This window comes from Megalops cyprinoides, chromosome 23 (assembly GCF_013368585.1).
Source record: "Megalops cyprinoides isolate fMegCyp1 chromosome 23, fMegCyp1.pri, whole genome shotgun sequence".
NCBI lineage: Eukaryota > Metazoa > Chordata > Actinopteri > Elopiformes > Megalopidae > Megalops > Megalops cyprinoides.
In genome coordinates this window covers 19431677-19448034 of record NC_050605.1, presented here as the reverse complement: position 1 = coordinate 19448034, position 16358 = coordinate 19431677, and the positions used below count along the sequence as shown (strand labels likewise).

The window sequence follows — 16358 nt, the reverse complement described above, 5'->3', positions numbered from 1 at the left end:
CTACACACCAAGAGGACACTGTGTATGGCCCACTAAGTACTGTCAAATTACTTGATTTCTGAAAATGTATGGACAGGGGTTACAGCATTTTTGATTGTTTTGTTTTGTGAAAAATCAATGAGACTGTACTTTTACATGCAAAATAGTAGACCGTAACAACACATACCCCATAATCTACACTACAACACAATTAATATCCACAGACCTTGTGAAGTTAAAAGTGCATCTGTAAAACAAGGATCAAAGCAAACAAACCAAACAGCAAAGTGTCGCATCTGGGCAAAGCGAGATGACCAATATAAGGCCCGCTGAAAAAAAAAGATCATTTATCATTGTCACACGTCGAAAACTTAAGCAGCTGCAGCAGCACGGCGGGCGAATGATAAATTCGGATTCGTTGTTTTAATTGCAGGATCGGAAAGAAACATTGGTTTCACCCTTTGCTAATCAATAAGACTATCCCCCTCTTTTTCTCTCTCTCTCCCCCTCAGTGCCCTCTCTCCCCTACACCTCCTACCTCCTTGTGCGCAAGCCAATCAGCACGCCCGGTGCGGCTCTTCAGTCTCGCCGCTCGGTCTCGCAGGCTGTAGTGAAAACGGTTGTCTTTATCAAAGAAACACGGCCACAAACAGTGCGTTGAAACGCCGCTTTTAACATGGAGAGTACTTATTTTTGCTGGGACCTTTGTTTGTTTTTCATCCTCATAAATACTTGTGGTGTGACGGGAAACGCTGGGTTTGCAGGTAAGGGGTTTCATTCTCCCTTTCCCCTTGACTGTCCTCCATACATTTTGAAAACAATTTCAGTTTATTTTGTCCTTGTCAATATTTAATTGACGTGTTTCGTGACCGCCGCGATAGTAACACGAAGTGATATTTCGTTAACTTACAAGAAACCCATGTGCATTGTACCCACTGTTTAATTGCATTTCATTTAATTGGGAATATTGAATTAACTTTTTGAAGAACTCAGTGCATTCTCAAACCAGAAAAGAGGTAAGACACTGTAATTTCATGATTGGCTTTAGAAACAACCATGCAAGTATTACTTTTTATAAGCTCATCTTGGGTGGTTTTTATTTTTAAAACATTTAGTCATCACACTGTAGTTTTGAATATGGGTTCAAGAAGTTGTTGACTGATATTCATCTAAGTTTCTTTTTTTTTTATTTTATTTTATTTTTTTTAAGCAACGTCGTTTCTATAAATGTCTATACAAAAAGTGTCACTGTTGTGGCCCTCCACAGTACCGTAGGCAAGTTTAACATATGCTTTCGGCAGTCGCTGTTATTATTAAATGCTGAACTTCTGCAAGCTGGTGAAGGATTTTTACACTGGCTGAACATTCTTGAAAAACTAATGAGTTTGTACTGCGTGTTCAGCGCGCATCTGGAGCCGTCAGCTGTCCGAATCCATGCGTTAGGCGCAAGTTACGAATCAAAATGCGACAAGACACGTTTTCTCCTCTGGCCGAATGAGCGCTGTGAGCATGTGATCTCGGAGCGCATCTTCTGCAGTCTCGGTTCCTCCCCCTGCTGCTGCGGTCTCTGGAGGTGTTTATAAAGCTGGTTTATCGACCATAAGCTAGTGGTGGCTGACTTCCTCTCAGAGAATTAAAGCCACTGTTGGCCACTGTCTATGAAGACTGACACACTTTTAACCTTTTATGTTTTGTTAACCATTTTGCGGTAACAACAAAATAATAATAATAATTTTATTAATAACAGCTTAATGCGTTGCATCGTTTAAAAAGCATTTGTCCACAGTGTGAGCATACAATTAAAAATTTCGAATAAATTTATAAAAACCACGCTCATAATTGTTCTAAGCACTTCTAGAGTTAAGTTGAATTGGCAGCTGACGGCACGTGAAACGCAAAATCAAATTAAAATTTTGTGAGGATGTTAATAGTCATTTCAAATGACAATAATGCATTAATGGTACTGCTACTAATAATTAATTGACTCAATTAAAGTGCATTGGTTTCAATACATTAACAATGAACCTACCTTATTGATGAGCTAGACATTTCTGGGGACATCACAGAACACATTGTCTTGTTTAAAGAGAGATGGTTGAAGGACTGTACCGGACTTTGTATTGAGATTGTGATGGCATTTTACACACGGTGGAAAATAAGTCTGGTAATATTGTGCTTTTAATATGTCATGGGTTACAGTGAAGCGCGGTCGCTTAATAATAATAAGCGCAAGGTTTATTGGTTAATGCCGTGTGAGATATGTTACACTTAATGATGAAGGGCGAGACTGAGAGGGGCAAAGCAGTTCAAACTTTGCTCCATTTTAAATCAACAGAACGTTGATTTAAAATAGAAAAAAAAAACAAGCGCCGTGTCTCCTGGACACAAAGCCTGCTTTCTCACCAATTAAAACTGCGAGTGAGATGCTATTAACTGCACGGTGCTCTCGGATTAGCCCCAGATGTGACTGGATCCGCTAACAATGACCGGAACAATTAAGAGCCGCTCTCCGGAACAGCCAATGTGACACCGACAAAGACGCAACAGACTGAATTCAATGCTGTTTTAGCGTTCTCATGTTGTAATATTAAGGTGAAAGAGAATGTGTGTGGTAATTATTGCTTTATTATGCTATAAAAGTAACATGTAATCTGTTGTGGTTCATAGTGGCTCAATTTTACAGCACTTTACGCGTGTTTAGATAAGCATGATTTTAGACATGCATGATTTAGATAATAGTTATGGTCATCAGTGGGCCTTCTGCCGTCATGCAGTACCTCAGGCAGGTGAGATTTTTATAATCCAGCAGCTGTCAGCCAGGTTGCAGTACCTCTGTTTCTCTTATGCTTGTATTTTGAACAGTTTAAGTAAAGGAAGTCATCACTTGGTAATAAAACTTTTTTTTTTTTTAATTTTATGAAAAATAATTTGGTGAAATCCTATGTCATGAGAAGGTGACAAACATTTGTCGAACGGAATTTCTGCATGAACTGTCAGTATCATTACTGCTATGTCACTGTTTGAGTGGGTCAGCTGACTTGTTTTGGGTTGTTTTAACACCGCCAAATGTGTGTGACTGCAACACAAGTTTTCCAGTTACACGACCACTGCTCTCTCTTTTACTTTACATTGCACACATTTACCGGATGCTCTTATCCAGAGCGACTTCCAGCACAAGAGAACGGAAGTGTATCCAAGTTATATGAGCAGCGATGACAGACCTGGTACTGTGTCTTGTGTGTATGATTGGAATGATGGCTGATTTGTTCTCTTTGTGCCCGGCGACTCTATCCAGATGCAGATGAGTGCTCGGAGGCCACAGATGACTGTCACATCGACGCCCTCTGCCAGAACACTCCAAAGTCCTACAAGTGCATCTGCAAGCCTGGCTACAAGGGGGACGGCAAACAGTGCGAAGGTGAGTGTGCTGGAGCCCCCTGCTTCCCCCGTGTCTGACTGGGGGTCACAGCCTCTGTTAGGACAGGCAGATGAACTCCAGCCCATGAAGGGAGGATATCACAGCTGCTGATCAGGGAACAGCCCCACCCGACACACACACACACACGCAACATACACATACGCACAGACTCCCCTAATTAACCAGAAGGAAGTGGAGTTGGGAAGGTGTGAAGATGGTTGGGGAGGGGGGGGGGGGTGGTTGGTGTGAGTGTCTGGCTGTGAGTTTACACCTCCCCTCCCCTCCTTTCTGTCTGAAACCTCAGCTCTGCTGGAGTTAAAGCCTCCCTACATGGGGCTGTGTGTCCGTCTGGAACGTCCCGTCTGACCGTTGCCCTAAACTACACCCAGGAATTCCACATATTTCAGTTGTTCCAATATGTTAAGTTAATACCTTAGGCAATGCCAAAATATCATCAAAGTAGGACTGTAGTAGTATTTTTCATGCACATTTTTGTACAGTTGTTAAGACCCAAAAGCTGGAGTTGAAGGACAGTCCATGCACCCATTCAGAAATGTGGTCAGTGAACCCACTGATATCTGGCTGTTCGATGGCAAACCAAACTCACTGAGGATTTGCACAGTTTCTTAAAGTGGAGCCTACCAGTGGTGTCCTTTGTCATTTTTTCACAACTGTCACATATCAGAGGGGCCTTTGCACATCTACACCTACTTTACAGAGATCATTCTTAGCAGCTGCTCTATGGAAACACAGATGTACTGCTTTTGGAGAAAACAGAGGACAGAGGAAGTGAAGAATTTGACCAGTGAGGCATGTATTTACAGCTATGTCACTTGACTGTTTCCGTCTGTTAGGGTTTTTTTTGAGGAATTATAAAAATGGACATAGGTTTACAGTTATCTATTACAGTGTTGTACTATTTTCAAATCTTTTTTTTTTTTTGGTTCTGTGAAATTGTTAATTGCTGTGAAGTCAGAGTGGGATATGTCATTCAATTACATTTAGAGGGAGAATGAATTCATTCCCCTGCGTTCTGTTAGATTGCCAGTGAAGTGTCTTATATTTCTGCAGTTTGCTCTGCATCTTTGGCTTTGTGCTTTTTAAGAATCCCTTGTTTGTTTAGTGTTTGTGTGAATGCCAATGAGCTCTGCCACTGGAAATCCAACACTTATCTCGTGTGTTCAGCTGCAAGAAGACGAATCCCACCCCCCCCCCCAACCCCCCCCACCCCTACCCCTGAACAGGTGTCTCTCGCAACCACCTGCAGATTCCTCACTTGGAGCAGGTCTCGATCCACAGTTCTGAAACCCCACTACATTGAAACCCATGCTCACCAGGTTCCTGTGGTCACCAGATACAGCTGCGAGAAAGAGTCATTTATATCTGATTAAGGCATTGCACTGTTTTCAAATGCGTGCAGCTGAATTTTTGCATTCCTTTCTCGATCCAAACTGTCAGCAGTTTTGTTTGATTTTGACCTCTCATTTCCTGTCAGCTTCTTTTGAAAGGCAAATAAGAGAATTAGTCTGTGCTGGCTGATTCTTGGGTTACCTGACTCAGGTATGGGGTAGATAAATAAGCAGGGGTGTCTCCCTTTGTGGGCAATGGTTGTAAATGTTTTGTCTTCTGTTGCAGATAAAGTAAATATAATGGTGGTTGTTCTTCCATCACAACGTTTTCCTTAATACAATGTTCTCCCTGGGACCGTACGAGTCTCTGTCTAAAGGGAGAAAAAAAGTTTGGTGCTAAAAATGTTAAAAGTTACACCCCATTAGAACTCAGACACTCAACCATTCAGTCATCTGGACTGTGGACAATGTACAAAGTTTTTCCACAGCATGGGATGTTAAGGGGAGTTTCCTTCGTCTCCAGCTGGGAAGAGCCAGGTCATTGAAATTAGACTTGTAGCCACAGTCACTGAAATGTTTTGAAGCAGAGAGTGGTGTAATGAGGTCATGGTCAGTGGGTAAAGCTCCCTGTAATGACCTTTGGCTAAAGAAGGATAACAGAAATACTTATGGTGCACTAATGTCTCATAAAAAATTACGCCAGCCTAATTTTCAGAATTTTCATTTTATTTCTTTTTTTTTCCCATTTTTCATTTCATTCTTGATGAATAGGGACACTGATGAATTTGGTGAAAGTCCTGCTCAGAATTCTGCTTCCTATTTACAGTAAATCTGACAAAGCATATTGCCAAGTTACATTGTACATATTATTCAGCTTGTCATGGAAAACTCTGAACCCTGAGCTGTCCTCACAGGGATAAGTAAAGCATGTGAACAGCCAAATAACATTGTATATTATTACAGATTTTTTTTGCTCATGTGTATTCTACTGGCACATTGGTGGTTAGACTGCATTAACTGTTCACTTACAGTCTCAGATTTTCCTAAGAGAACACTTTGTAATCAGGTCAGGTGGGCCTAAGTTGGAGGTTAGCACTGCTGGGGTTGAGAGACAACAGCGAGAATACAAAAAAAATGATTACTGTGATTTGTACAGTAATATAAAATCATGTTGTATTAGTATAATAGTGCATATTACATGTTCTTCAGAAAAAGAGGTACATTCTCTGTGCTAATCAAAAAGAGTACCACAAAAAAAGGAGTATTCTTAAACCCTGTTTTAATTTGGTTGCTGTATTTTAAGAAAAATTAGGTTTTGAGGATATGTCATGTTTAAATTTTTGCAGCAGTTTGATTCATTGAATATTTGTAACTGACAGTGGTACGCTTGAGTGATTTGTTGAGTGCATCAGATCTGCAGTCATAGAGGTGGCTGGACACGGGTGATGAGGTGATTTATCCTGTTGAATGTCAAGCCTGGTGTAAACCAAGCAAGAAAAACACAGCAGCAACCAAAACGCCCTCCTTGTTAGGAGAACGGTGCCTCCATGCCATTGGTATGTTAGCTGCTGGGGTCAGGGCACTCTCACTTGCTGTTTGGGGTGACAGCAAGACCGTAGAGCTAAACACAGTCAGCTAATGCCAACCTGACTGCAAGGTACTCTGTAGATTAAGTCCTGGGACTTCCTTTGCTGTCTGTCCTGTGTGCTCCTCCTGAATGAATGGGTTTCGCTGGGGCAAAGTAACATCCAATCTCTACTTCTGTAGCAATATCTGTCTGCTTGGATAAGAATGTGGCAGTTATGCCATGGATTCCCTATTCACCACTGTTTAGCCCGATTGAACATTTCTGATAAATGTGTGGCATCTAAGGCCCTGAGGTCAGTGAAAAACTTGTCCAGGCTCTACAAGAGGAAGGAGGGAAGATCCCATAAGACAGCGTCTGCATCCTGGTGCAAAGAGCGTTGTGTGAGTGTACACTGTGTTAATAAAACATTCAACTCGCCTGTAAGTTTCACAATAATCCTGCAGATGATTAGCTGAACAGTTCTTTTGATGGAAAACGGTCATAGCATAATGTCATGTTCAGTCAATAGAATTAAAAAAAGAATAAATGATAATAAAATAAATAAAGCCTGCAAGAAAAGATACTTATTGATGTTAATAACTTGAATTAGTCACAGACATAGGTGAGATATTGCTGGCTGTGAGCACCTTAGATGGATAGTGACAGCATGCTGATTTGGTTCCTGTCTCTTTTTCCTTGTTGGTTTTTCTCTAGGCCCAATTCCCTCTCGGGCTAATGAGGCGATGTACGTTGGTGCTTGTGCAACACAGAAAGCCGCTCGAGCAAATCACGGCCACCCATGAATGACCAGTTTGTTTATTTTTTTTAAAGGATCATTTCTTTGTTAAACAAACATGTGTCAATGGGGTCATATTTCAGTAAGTAGTATATGTGGTGTCACATTTCTGTGTTTCCAGGTCTGGACTGACACCCATGTTATTGACCCACTTCAAGAGAAGGTGGCCAGAGAGATTCTCCATGAGTTTCTAACCCCTTTCAGACATGTGAGGCATTGCTTGTGAACTCTTCCCACTTTGATCAGACTAGAGGTCATTCCCTACTCTGACACTGATATTGTCAAAGCTTTTTTTCCCCCATTTTCACAAGCAGAGAGAAATCAAAGTCTTATAACATCAAATATGAGCCCAGATAAAGGCCATATCACCTTAATTTCTGTATCATGAAAAATACACTGGTTACAACTACTGCAGTGATCTTTGTTGGAAAGCAAGCACTGACTCAGAGAAGTCAGTAATGTTGGTTGTCTTGCATTTTATGTTGAGTGAGGAAGGCATTGAGATAAAAGGAGTTTTATTTTAAAACAAACATTTTCATATGCAAACACTGCACGCAGGGTTATGTCTCAGTGACAGTGTATTTGTCACATGTTTCATTTGAGTGACAGCGTACAATGTCACCTGTAGCAGCCGGCAGCAGCAACGGTCCCCTCAGACAGAGTCTGGGACATAGTCTCAGTAATGAGTGCCACCTACATTAACAGTTATCTGACCTGCTTCACTTTAGAGAGAGAGAGAGAGAGGAGGCAGACAATTACTAGGCCATTGTCTGCCTGGTGTCTCTGTCTCCGTCACTGGGTAGGAGCTCTTCTCACTGGCTGATCACTCCAGACTCACACTGAAGTTTCCCGGCCTCAGCCTCCCCACCCCCCCGGGACTGAGACAGCCTCAGCTCCTGGAGGCTGAGAGCTTTATATAGCACTCCCAAAAACCCAGATTTCTCAGGAACAAGCAACAGGAGAGACAGAGTCTCACTCACAGACAGTCTTGCTCTGGGCTAACTGGTCTCTGAATGTTTTACTGGGTTTCAGAAACGACTATGTTCTATGTTGTTTCTTCAGTCTTCCGGCTCCCAAAAAATTAAATACACACACCTACACACCTACACACTCGCACACACGCACACACACACACACAGCACGGCAAATTCCATCTCTGAGTCTCTGAAGAAATTTCCAGATTTCTCAGTCTGTAGTGTTGTCAGTGCAGAAATTTTGACTTCTTGGCAAAAAAAAAAAAAAAAAACCTGTATGTGCTCATATTCCTGTCCCACAATGTGTGATGATGGAAGTGACACTTCACAGGATCAGAAATGATACTCACACCCCTCTGCTTTTGTTGGGCTGTCCATTGTGCACGAACACACATGGCGTAATTCCCCTGAAGGGAGCGAGGAAGAAAGAGAGAGGGAGAGAGAGCTTGGGCTCATTTACTCATCATGTGCACGCACTCTGAGCTCCTTCGAGATCTGAGGTAAAATAATGTACACGTTGCAGATGATGAGAAAAAAAGGAGTTTTTTTTTTTTATTTTAATTCACTTCCTGAGAATGAGTCTCCATTGCAAGGGCAGGTAAAACAGCTGTAGGACAGTTCTGAGTACAGGCAGTCTGGCATTCAGTTCAACAGGTCAGTTCAGCAGGGACCCCATTTCTATGAATGGCATCAATGAGACTGTCTGAATGACAGCAAAGTTCAGATGGGCAGGCACACCTGAACTTTGAAGCCACACCTGAGCCACCTGTGCGTCTGCTATTCTCAGAGCTCACGCTCATTCCTGTGGCCCTGTGTAGTTAATGGCTCGGTTCTACCTGCATGTACCCAGTTCACTTAAATGTTTCTATGCTAAAAAAGGCCATGTACTGCCAGGTGTAAGTGTGTTTCAATGTGAGCTGAAAGCTCCAAGTACAGTTTGGCTACCTAGTACTGGATGTGGTCAGGGTGTGAGCACAGTAAATTTAGCCAAGGTAGGTGTTTCTATGAAATTGGCAAAGGAGGAAGTAGACTGGCACATTTCCAGGTAAATCTTGCTCCTTTAAGTAGAACTTATTTTTTAATTAATTTTTTTAAGTAAATGGTGAATATGTCCAGCCAGACGGCAACATTGTTCACTGCATCGGAGCAATGCTTTTTGGTTGGTACTTTTTCGCCGGTGCACTAGGGGTCTTTAGCAGACTACATCAGGCGGGACTGTAGCATAGTGGTGAGGAGCAGGACCCGTAACTGAAAGGTTGCAGGTTTGAGCACCCACTGGGGCACTGCTGCTGTACCCTTGGGCAAGGTCCTTAACCCACAGTTGCCTTAGTAAATATCCAGCTGTATAAATAAATAACTTTGTAAAATTTGTAAGCGATGTCTGGATAAGAACGTCTGCTAAATGGCAATAATGTAATGTGATGTCATGTATGGGGGATCTCCCCCTGGGAAAGACAGCTGTAGTCATAGGGTGGTCTCTCTAAACTGACTGCCAAACTGAGAGGCATTGGGGATTGTTGGCAGATTTTCCTCTGGTGCTGTGCCAGGGAGCCCTCTAATGTTGACACCCTGACCACAAGGACACTGAATGGGTCAATCAGCCTATCCTAAGGACACGCTCCAAATCTGGATGTGCTTTTTGGCATCAGAGCCTCCCAACAAAAGATCACAAGCTTTGCAATAACAGGACTAGATCCAATCGATGCCAAAAGTATCCATCTTGCTTTAACTGGTAATGCGCAGGTGTAATGCTGCCTTCCTTCAGCAGCTGTGCCCAGTCCTGCCAATTGGTCCTGTTGCTTAAAATTGCCAAAAATGTGTTTCCTGAAATCATCAGATATGTGTGGAGAAGGGGCTCTCTATGAAAGGTAGTGCATATTAGAGAGGTCTCACAGCTTTGCACCTGGGTGCAATTTTAATTGGCCTACATACTTTAGACTTTTTGTACCCTGCTCCTAGTTGGGATTTATGAGAAATGCTGTGTCCCCCCACCTCTTCCACCCATCTAATGGAGGGGGGCACCAAAGCCTGAGGGACAGCAGCCGTATCCCCCCCCCCCTCCCCCCCCAAAGCCCCCGAGGCCTGGGTCTAATCCGAAGGTGCCTAATCTGGTCGACGGGACGTTCAGGGTAAACATTTCCCCTCAGATTAAAGGCGCGTGAGTGTGGCGGAAGTAGCGGCCGGTCAGAAGCTGTCGGGGACCCAGCTGTCAGATGTCAACAGTGACTGCAGCGCAGGAAACCACGCCGCTGGAGGCTAACTAGACCCTGGCCCTGGCGCTCCTGACACTCCCCAGGTGCGCTCCGTGGCCCCTCTCTCCTCCTACCTGCCCTTGTCACACAGGGCCTGCCAATTTGCGCTAATTGCCCCTCGTGAGGTGCCAATTAGACACGGCTCAGCTTTTTCGTTTCCGAGCCTCTCGGTCTTCTTTTTTTTTTTTTTTGGCCGCTGAATAGCTGGTGAGGGGCACATCGCATTCCATGAATACCAATCACCACTTCACTGCCATCCTTTATACTCATTCATTTATTAAGGCCACAGGACAGGTCTAACACCCCCCCCCCCCCCCCCCCCCACACACACACACACACACACACACACAAGCCCCTTGATGCAGGATGTCAGGTTGTGTTTGTATGAAATCGTTGTTTGCCTGCTCGCAGCCAATTCACAAGCATCTCTGCGCAAGGTGAATTCACAATGGATGCCTCATTCTGTCCTTTCACAGTGGACGGAACCTCCTGGGAGTCTGGGAGCATTTGAGTAAAAAGCCCTGCTTATATTTCTGTGGGTTTAAACAGTGAAATTGCCTATTTTGAACTTGTTTGTTTGACAAATCCTTCAGACCTGTGTGTGAGAGAAGCAGTTTATGTTTGACATTTCTTGGGCAGTAGATAATACAGCACAGCAGACAGGATGGGAAATAACACAAGAAGATTGAGGGTCATTTGATGGTGAGGTTTCTTGTCCTGAACTGAGTGAGCTGGGTACTGGAGCTCTTGAAAAGAGCAGTGTTTTGGCTGATTTCCAGGTGACAGCAGTCTGTGTTTCTGAGATGCTGTGGTACAAATGCTTTTCCCATTTTCACCTCATCACAAAAATCATTGTGAACCTCTTCGGCAAATGTAGTCCGTGGGCACGAACTCTTATTTTGCTCTCTCTAAACGATTCTCAAAGAGCAGAAGAGTGTTTAAAACCGAACTGTAACGTTAATCTCTGATTGCTGTTGCAAAGCCGTCTAAACATTTTTTGAAATGGTGGTACTTGTGGAGCTCTTTAATTTCAGTTTCGCTGGATTATTTTCAAATGTTTTTGGATGAACCGCTAATGACTCTACAATTTATGCACTCAAAGCTGCGTGAATCTGACGCACATGGTGTTCTTTTGAGTGCGTATGTGTGGCACTAGAGGGACCAACAATCAAAATGCAGTGATTTATTTACTCATGTGTAATTAAGTCTGAAAGGCTTGACAAATGCCAAAGAATTTTGGAGAGGAAAACAACAGAATTGTTTGAAATACACATTTTTAATACTTAGATTATAACTCATTCAAGAAGATGTAATCTTCCAATGTCAAGCTGTGGAATGGTTTATATCTTAACCAGAGAACAAAGATCATTGTGCTGAAATGAACAGAAGTAATGAATTTGAGTTTTTTTTTTTTCCAGAATAATGCAGAAATTCTGTTTGGAGGCTATTACTGTTAATCTTAAGTCTCAGAGTTGCCTGAAGCTCTGCTGGTGCAGATATTCAGTGGTATGCTGATAACACCTGTATATAGCTATGCTATGCACAGCCAAAGATCAAAATATAATTGCTAATAACTGAACTCATTTTGACTTTTCATACTTCCTTTTTGGTTTCTGTTGTGTGGGCAAAATGAAAGGGAATCAAATCAAATAGGCTCTCATACCATCTAAAATCCCATGTGGGGGCTGTTGTTGGACGTAAGCATGAGCTATTTCAGTATTTATTAATAAAGAAATGTTAATTTTGGGATTTTTGTTTTTTTTATTTAGAGGGTTTTTTCTTTGTGCTAATTCAAGGCACTGCTTACTGTACTCTTTTCTGTATGGTCAGTTGCTTTGTGAAAGAGCATCTAGATCAAACTAACTGTTGAACAGGAAGATGAAGTCAGTCCTCACTGCAGTGTGTTTAGATAGCGAGGATGTATTATGGTCCACCAGGCTGTTCAGACGTTCTCAAATGACCTTGTACGCTGTGACCCAGCTGCGGGGTCGTCAGTGAGAGGAACTTTTCCCGCCTCCGCGGAGTGTTTATTTTTACCTGGGTAGCGCCAGTTTCTCCCGAAACCCTGTTTTGTGTCCAAATGAAGAGTAGACGTGTCAGAGAAGTGCTGCTGATCGGCAGGAAGTTGTCTCAGATTGTCGGCAGCTGCTTTTGCGGAGGGCCCGCGCCATGCCAGCGGTCCTGGCAGAAGGGGCTGCTGGGATATCTCTCGCGCTGTCCGTCCGTCCAGCAGATACCTGCTGTCTCTGATCCAGGGGAAGGGGGAGGGGGGGTGTCTGGCTCCCGGACAGGTCCCACTCACAGGCGCTGTTTGTTTTCGGAGACTCCACATGGCAACCACTTGTGGCCCCTGTGAAGATCCCTGCCAGCTTGGCATGGAGGAGAGAATATCCGTAATGAATAAACGCTGTCTGACAGTGTCCATGTGGCCCTTCTGTTGGACACCTCTCCATTGGCTCTAAGCAGTTATGTTTCACTAGAGATGGGATGCAAGACCTCAGGACTGAAAGCAGGCCCACTGACGGACCTCAGTGCACCCCCAGTTGTCTCCTTATATCCTGATTTCTACATAGTATTTATTACCTTTCTTTTTTTTAAGATATGACTTTTTTAAGATACCACCCCCCACTGATTACAGTTGCACCCCTCTGTATTCTTCTGGTGCCGGGCCTGGCTGAAAGTTTGATTATGTGGTGGGAGGCGTGCCATCAGATTACACTGCACAGCAAGGATCCGTCTTTGGGATGAGACGCTGAACTGAGGTCCTGGCTCTCTGGGGTCATTAAAGATCCTATGGCACTTTATTTAAAGAGTAGGGGGTCCCCTGGTGCCCTGGCTAAATTCCTGATTAGGCTCTTTCAATCTGGCCACCTAATAATCCTCTAATGTATTTGGCTAAATACCTTCCTCCCTGTCCAATACACCAAATGAGCATTCTGGCACAAGATGGCTGCTGCTGCTGCTAATAATAATAATAATGAAAATTTTGTTATTGTTTTTATTGTTATTGTTATTAAGGACCATGTCCACATGTTTCAGTGGGGAGGAGATCTTTTGTGGGGGAGTGTGGTGAACAGGTCTGCCAGTGCTGTCTGTATTTGCACTTTGCTCCAGTGTCTGCAGTACACTGCTGACATGTACAAAAGCAGGTCAGTGTGTCAGCTATCTCTGCATGGGTGAAGTCACAGATCCTCTCTCTGAACAAAGCGCATCTTTTGAATGAGAACCAAGGGTTAGTGCCTGAATGGACACACATGCATGTGTGTTTGGTACACGCTACATGCTTGATTCTGCCAACATAAGGAGACAAACTCGCTGTCCTTCTCTCAGAACGTCCAGCCTGTGGGTCATTTTCTTTAAGAAAGCATGAGGGATATGTGTGGACAAATGAGAGAGCGAGGAAGTGAGTAAGTGAGAGAGACAGAGAGCGAAAGAGAGAGAGAGAGAGAGAGAGACTCAGGGTGTGCAAGACAAAGAAATGTCTCCCTCTGCCCTTCCTTCTGGGGTGATGGTTCCGTGTGGTCTTTGGTGATGGGCTGGATGAAATCCCTTCCTTCCTTCCTCTGAGATACGGTCCCAGTGCTGCTCCTCTTGGGCTGGCTTTCAGCTGTGGATTGATTGTCTTCCAGAATGAGCAGCTGGGCCTTTTCCACAGCACTCAGTTACCTTTGCTGCAGTGCCCCTCCCCTTCTCTCTGCTTCCTCCACCCTCTGCCCAGCTCTCCCTCATCCCTTGTTCCCATTGATGTTGTGTTTCAGACATGGACGAGTGTGACAACGACTACACTGGTGGCTGCGTTCACGAGTGCATCAACATCCCGGGAAACTACAGGTGCACCTGCTACGACGGCTTCATGCTGGCGGACGATGGACACAACTGCCTGGGTATGTACTTCTGGTTGCCTAGGTTACCGTACACCCCACCTGTGTCCATATGCGTCAGCCCTTATTCTGCCACCTGTCTGGTCATCGGCTCGTCGGTTTGATTGCGTTGTTCTGCCAGTGTTTGATCAGGAACTTCTTTCCTTTCATTTTGATTTGTCTTGATGGATTTTTTTTAAAAGCTGATTTACTTTCATGCATTCTGGTGGAAAATACTGTAGCAGAAGACATTTAGATTGCCTCCCTAAAGAAATCCAGCGCAGAGGTGTGTAACGGGGAGAGCCAAAGCTTTGCGTAGAGAGTGCATTTGTTTGCTTAGTGTCAGGCAGAGGAATGTTGTCAGTCCCATGAATACTGCATTGCCCTGCGAGGATGTGCTTAGACACATCTGTGCCTCTTATCTTTTGATTTCTCTCTTATTGACTGACACAAGCAAAATCGAGCCATAATGTACCTCACACAACTCCAACGGCTTGGACCGGAACGTATTGACATTATTACCTGTTGCATTTGATGTTCGTCTGTGCACTGCACAAATATGCTTCATCTTAAATAAACATTATGCTAAAGAGAATGTACACCATTAAATGCTATAAATGCTAAACTATTGCAGTTGACTGGGTGAAGTGTTTGTTGTGGTATGACAAGAAGAGGTTACATTGACTATATGTACAGTGTTACAGCATTCTTACAGCTGGGACGTACTGATCTGTCTGTTTGCGTCATGGTATTCCTGCCAGACACTTGAGGTAGAGCTGAATCGGGCCTAGTGGAAGCGTCCTATTACACCAGATCTTATGTAAAGCTATTTTTTAAATGCCCATCAGTTCTAGTAGACACACAGTCAAAACAACACTAAGGAAAACTTACAGAGGAAGCTTATGAGAATGCTGCGCTTTAGCGACATAGCCGGCTAATTGCAGGCCTTGAGCCATCTCTGCAGATGGTAGCCTCACTCCCCACATTCTCTTTCCCCTGCGCTTTGGCCATCTTCCCCTGAGAAGAGTCGAGGTCTCCAATAACCCAAGCCTTGCTGGAAGCTGGCCTGCATTTCACATAAATGTAATACTCAACATAAACAAACACATTCTCTCCAAGTTTACTAGCAGAGACGCTGATGAGTTTTTATTTCTGCTGCCGCTTCCTTCTCCAATCATACATAAACAAATATGAGCTGCAGTTTTCACCCTGCAAAATGGTTTTAAAAATGCCAAATAAGAAAGTATAACAAGAGGGATTACTGTGGTATGTCAACAAGGAGAAGAACAAGCTTTTTGGGATTTGTTATTTTTATCCTTTAAAAATGTTACTGGAAAGTCTTGGTGGCAAAGTTTTATTTCCCTCCCACAATTCAGTGGGCACAGCAATTGTCTGTGTTACTAGTTGAAAACCTGTGGGGGGATTCATGTGTCAAATTGTACTATACCTCTTGCTCTGCCTTAAATCCATGTCATATTGTGACATTTAGAAATGGGCGAACATGGTTATTGTACCGTTTCTTGGATGTGTCATCTTTCTCTTCTTGTTCCGCAGTAAGTGCAAGTGTTTTGTTTCCCTCTTGGTAGATGTGTGCTTTCTGGCTATTTCGAGAAGCTATGCCTGAGTAGAAAGATTTATTGCACAACTTAGTGGTACACCTTTCAGAAGCAATGGACACTAGATGCATGAGATCTTCAAAAGCCCACATGCAGAGGTGGTCTGACCTTTCCTGTTTTAGGTGGTTGTGAAACTCTTGTTCATCCTACTCTGAGTGTTTAAACATGTGGCAAATGCCCTGCTAACATCATTATCAAAGTGATCAGTCCTTGATTAATCAACGTGTAGAGTCCAGTACATGTCCGATGAAGAGGATAGCTTTTCAAGTTTAAGCTGCCTGCGGTTAAGAGCAATTACCTCTTTTTTTTTCCGCAGACTGATTTGGATTTCCTTTGACAGTCCCAGTCTAAATCCAAAGCAAACATTGGAATTCAGCTCAGTGTGGAATTGAATTTTGATTACGCTGATACAATCAGTTTTAATTAAATGAGAGTTGGCTCTGGACTCTGTGCATCCCCCTAGAAGAAACCTGAAATCTCATTTAAGGCTTTCCCTTTTTTCTCTCTGCCATATGAAAAGAACCCTCTCTCTCTCTCTGTTTTTCTT

The 16358-nt window shown here is 43.4% G+C and overlaps 1 protein-coding gene across 3 annotated transcripts in view; it reads left to right on the top strand.

Moving 5' to 3' along the window:
• Positions 1 to 655: 655 nt before the first annotated feature.
• Positions 656 to 16358, top strand: part of LOC118770489 (signal peptide, CUB and EGF-like domain-containing protein 1) — a 92283-nt gene continuing 76580 nt past the window's right edge. For all 3 annotated transcript variants that reach the window (XM_036518205.1, XM_036518204.1, XM_036518203.1), the window contains exons 1-3: positions 656 to 743; positions 3275 to 3397; positions 14094 to 14219. In XM_036518205.1, the coding sequence (XP_036374098.1) occupies positions 656 to 743; positions 3275 to 3397; positions 14094 to 14219 (337 nt within the window). The remainder of the gene's footprint in view (positions 744 to 3274; positions 3398 to 14093; positions 14220 to 16358) is intronic.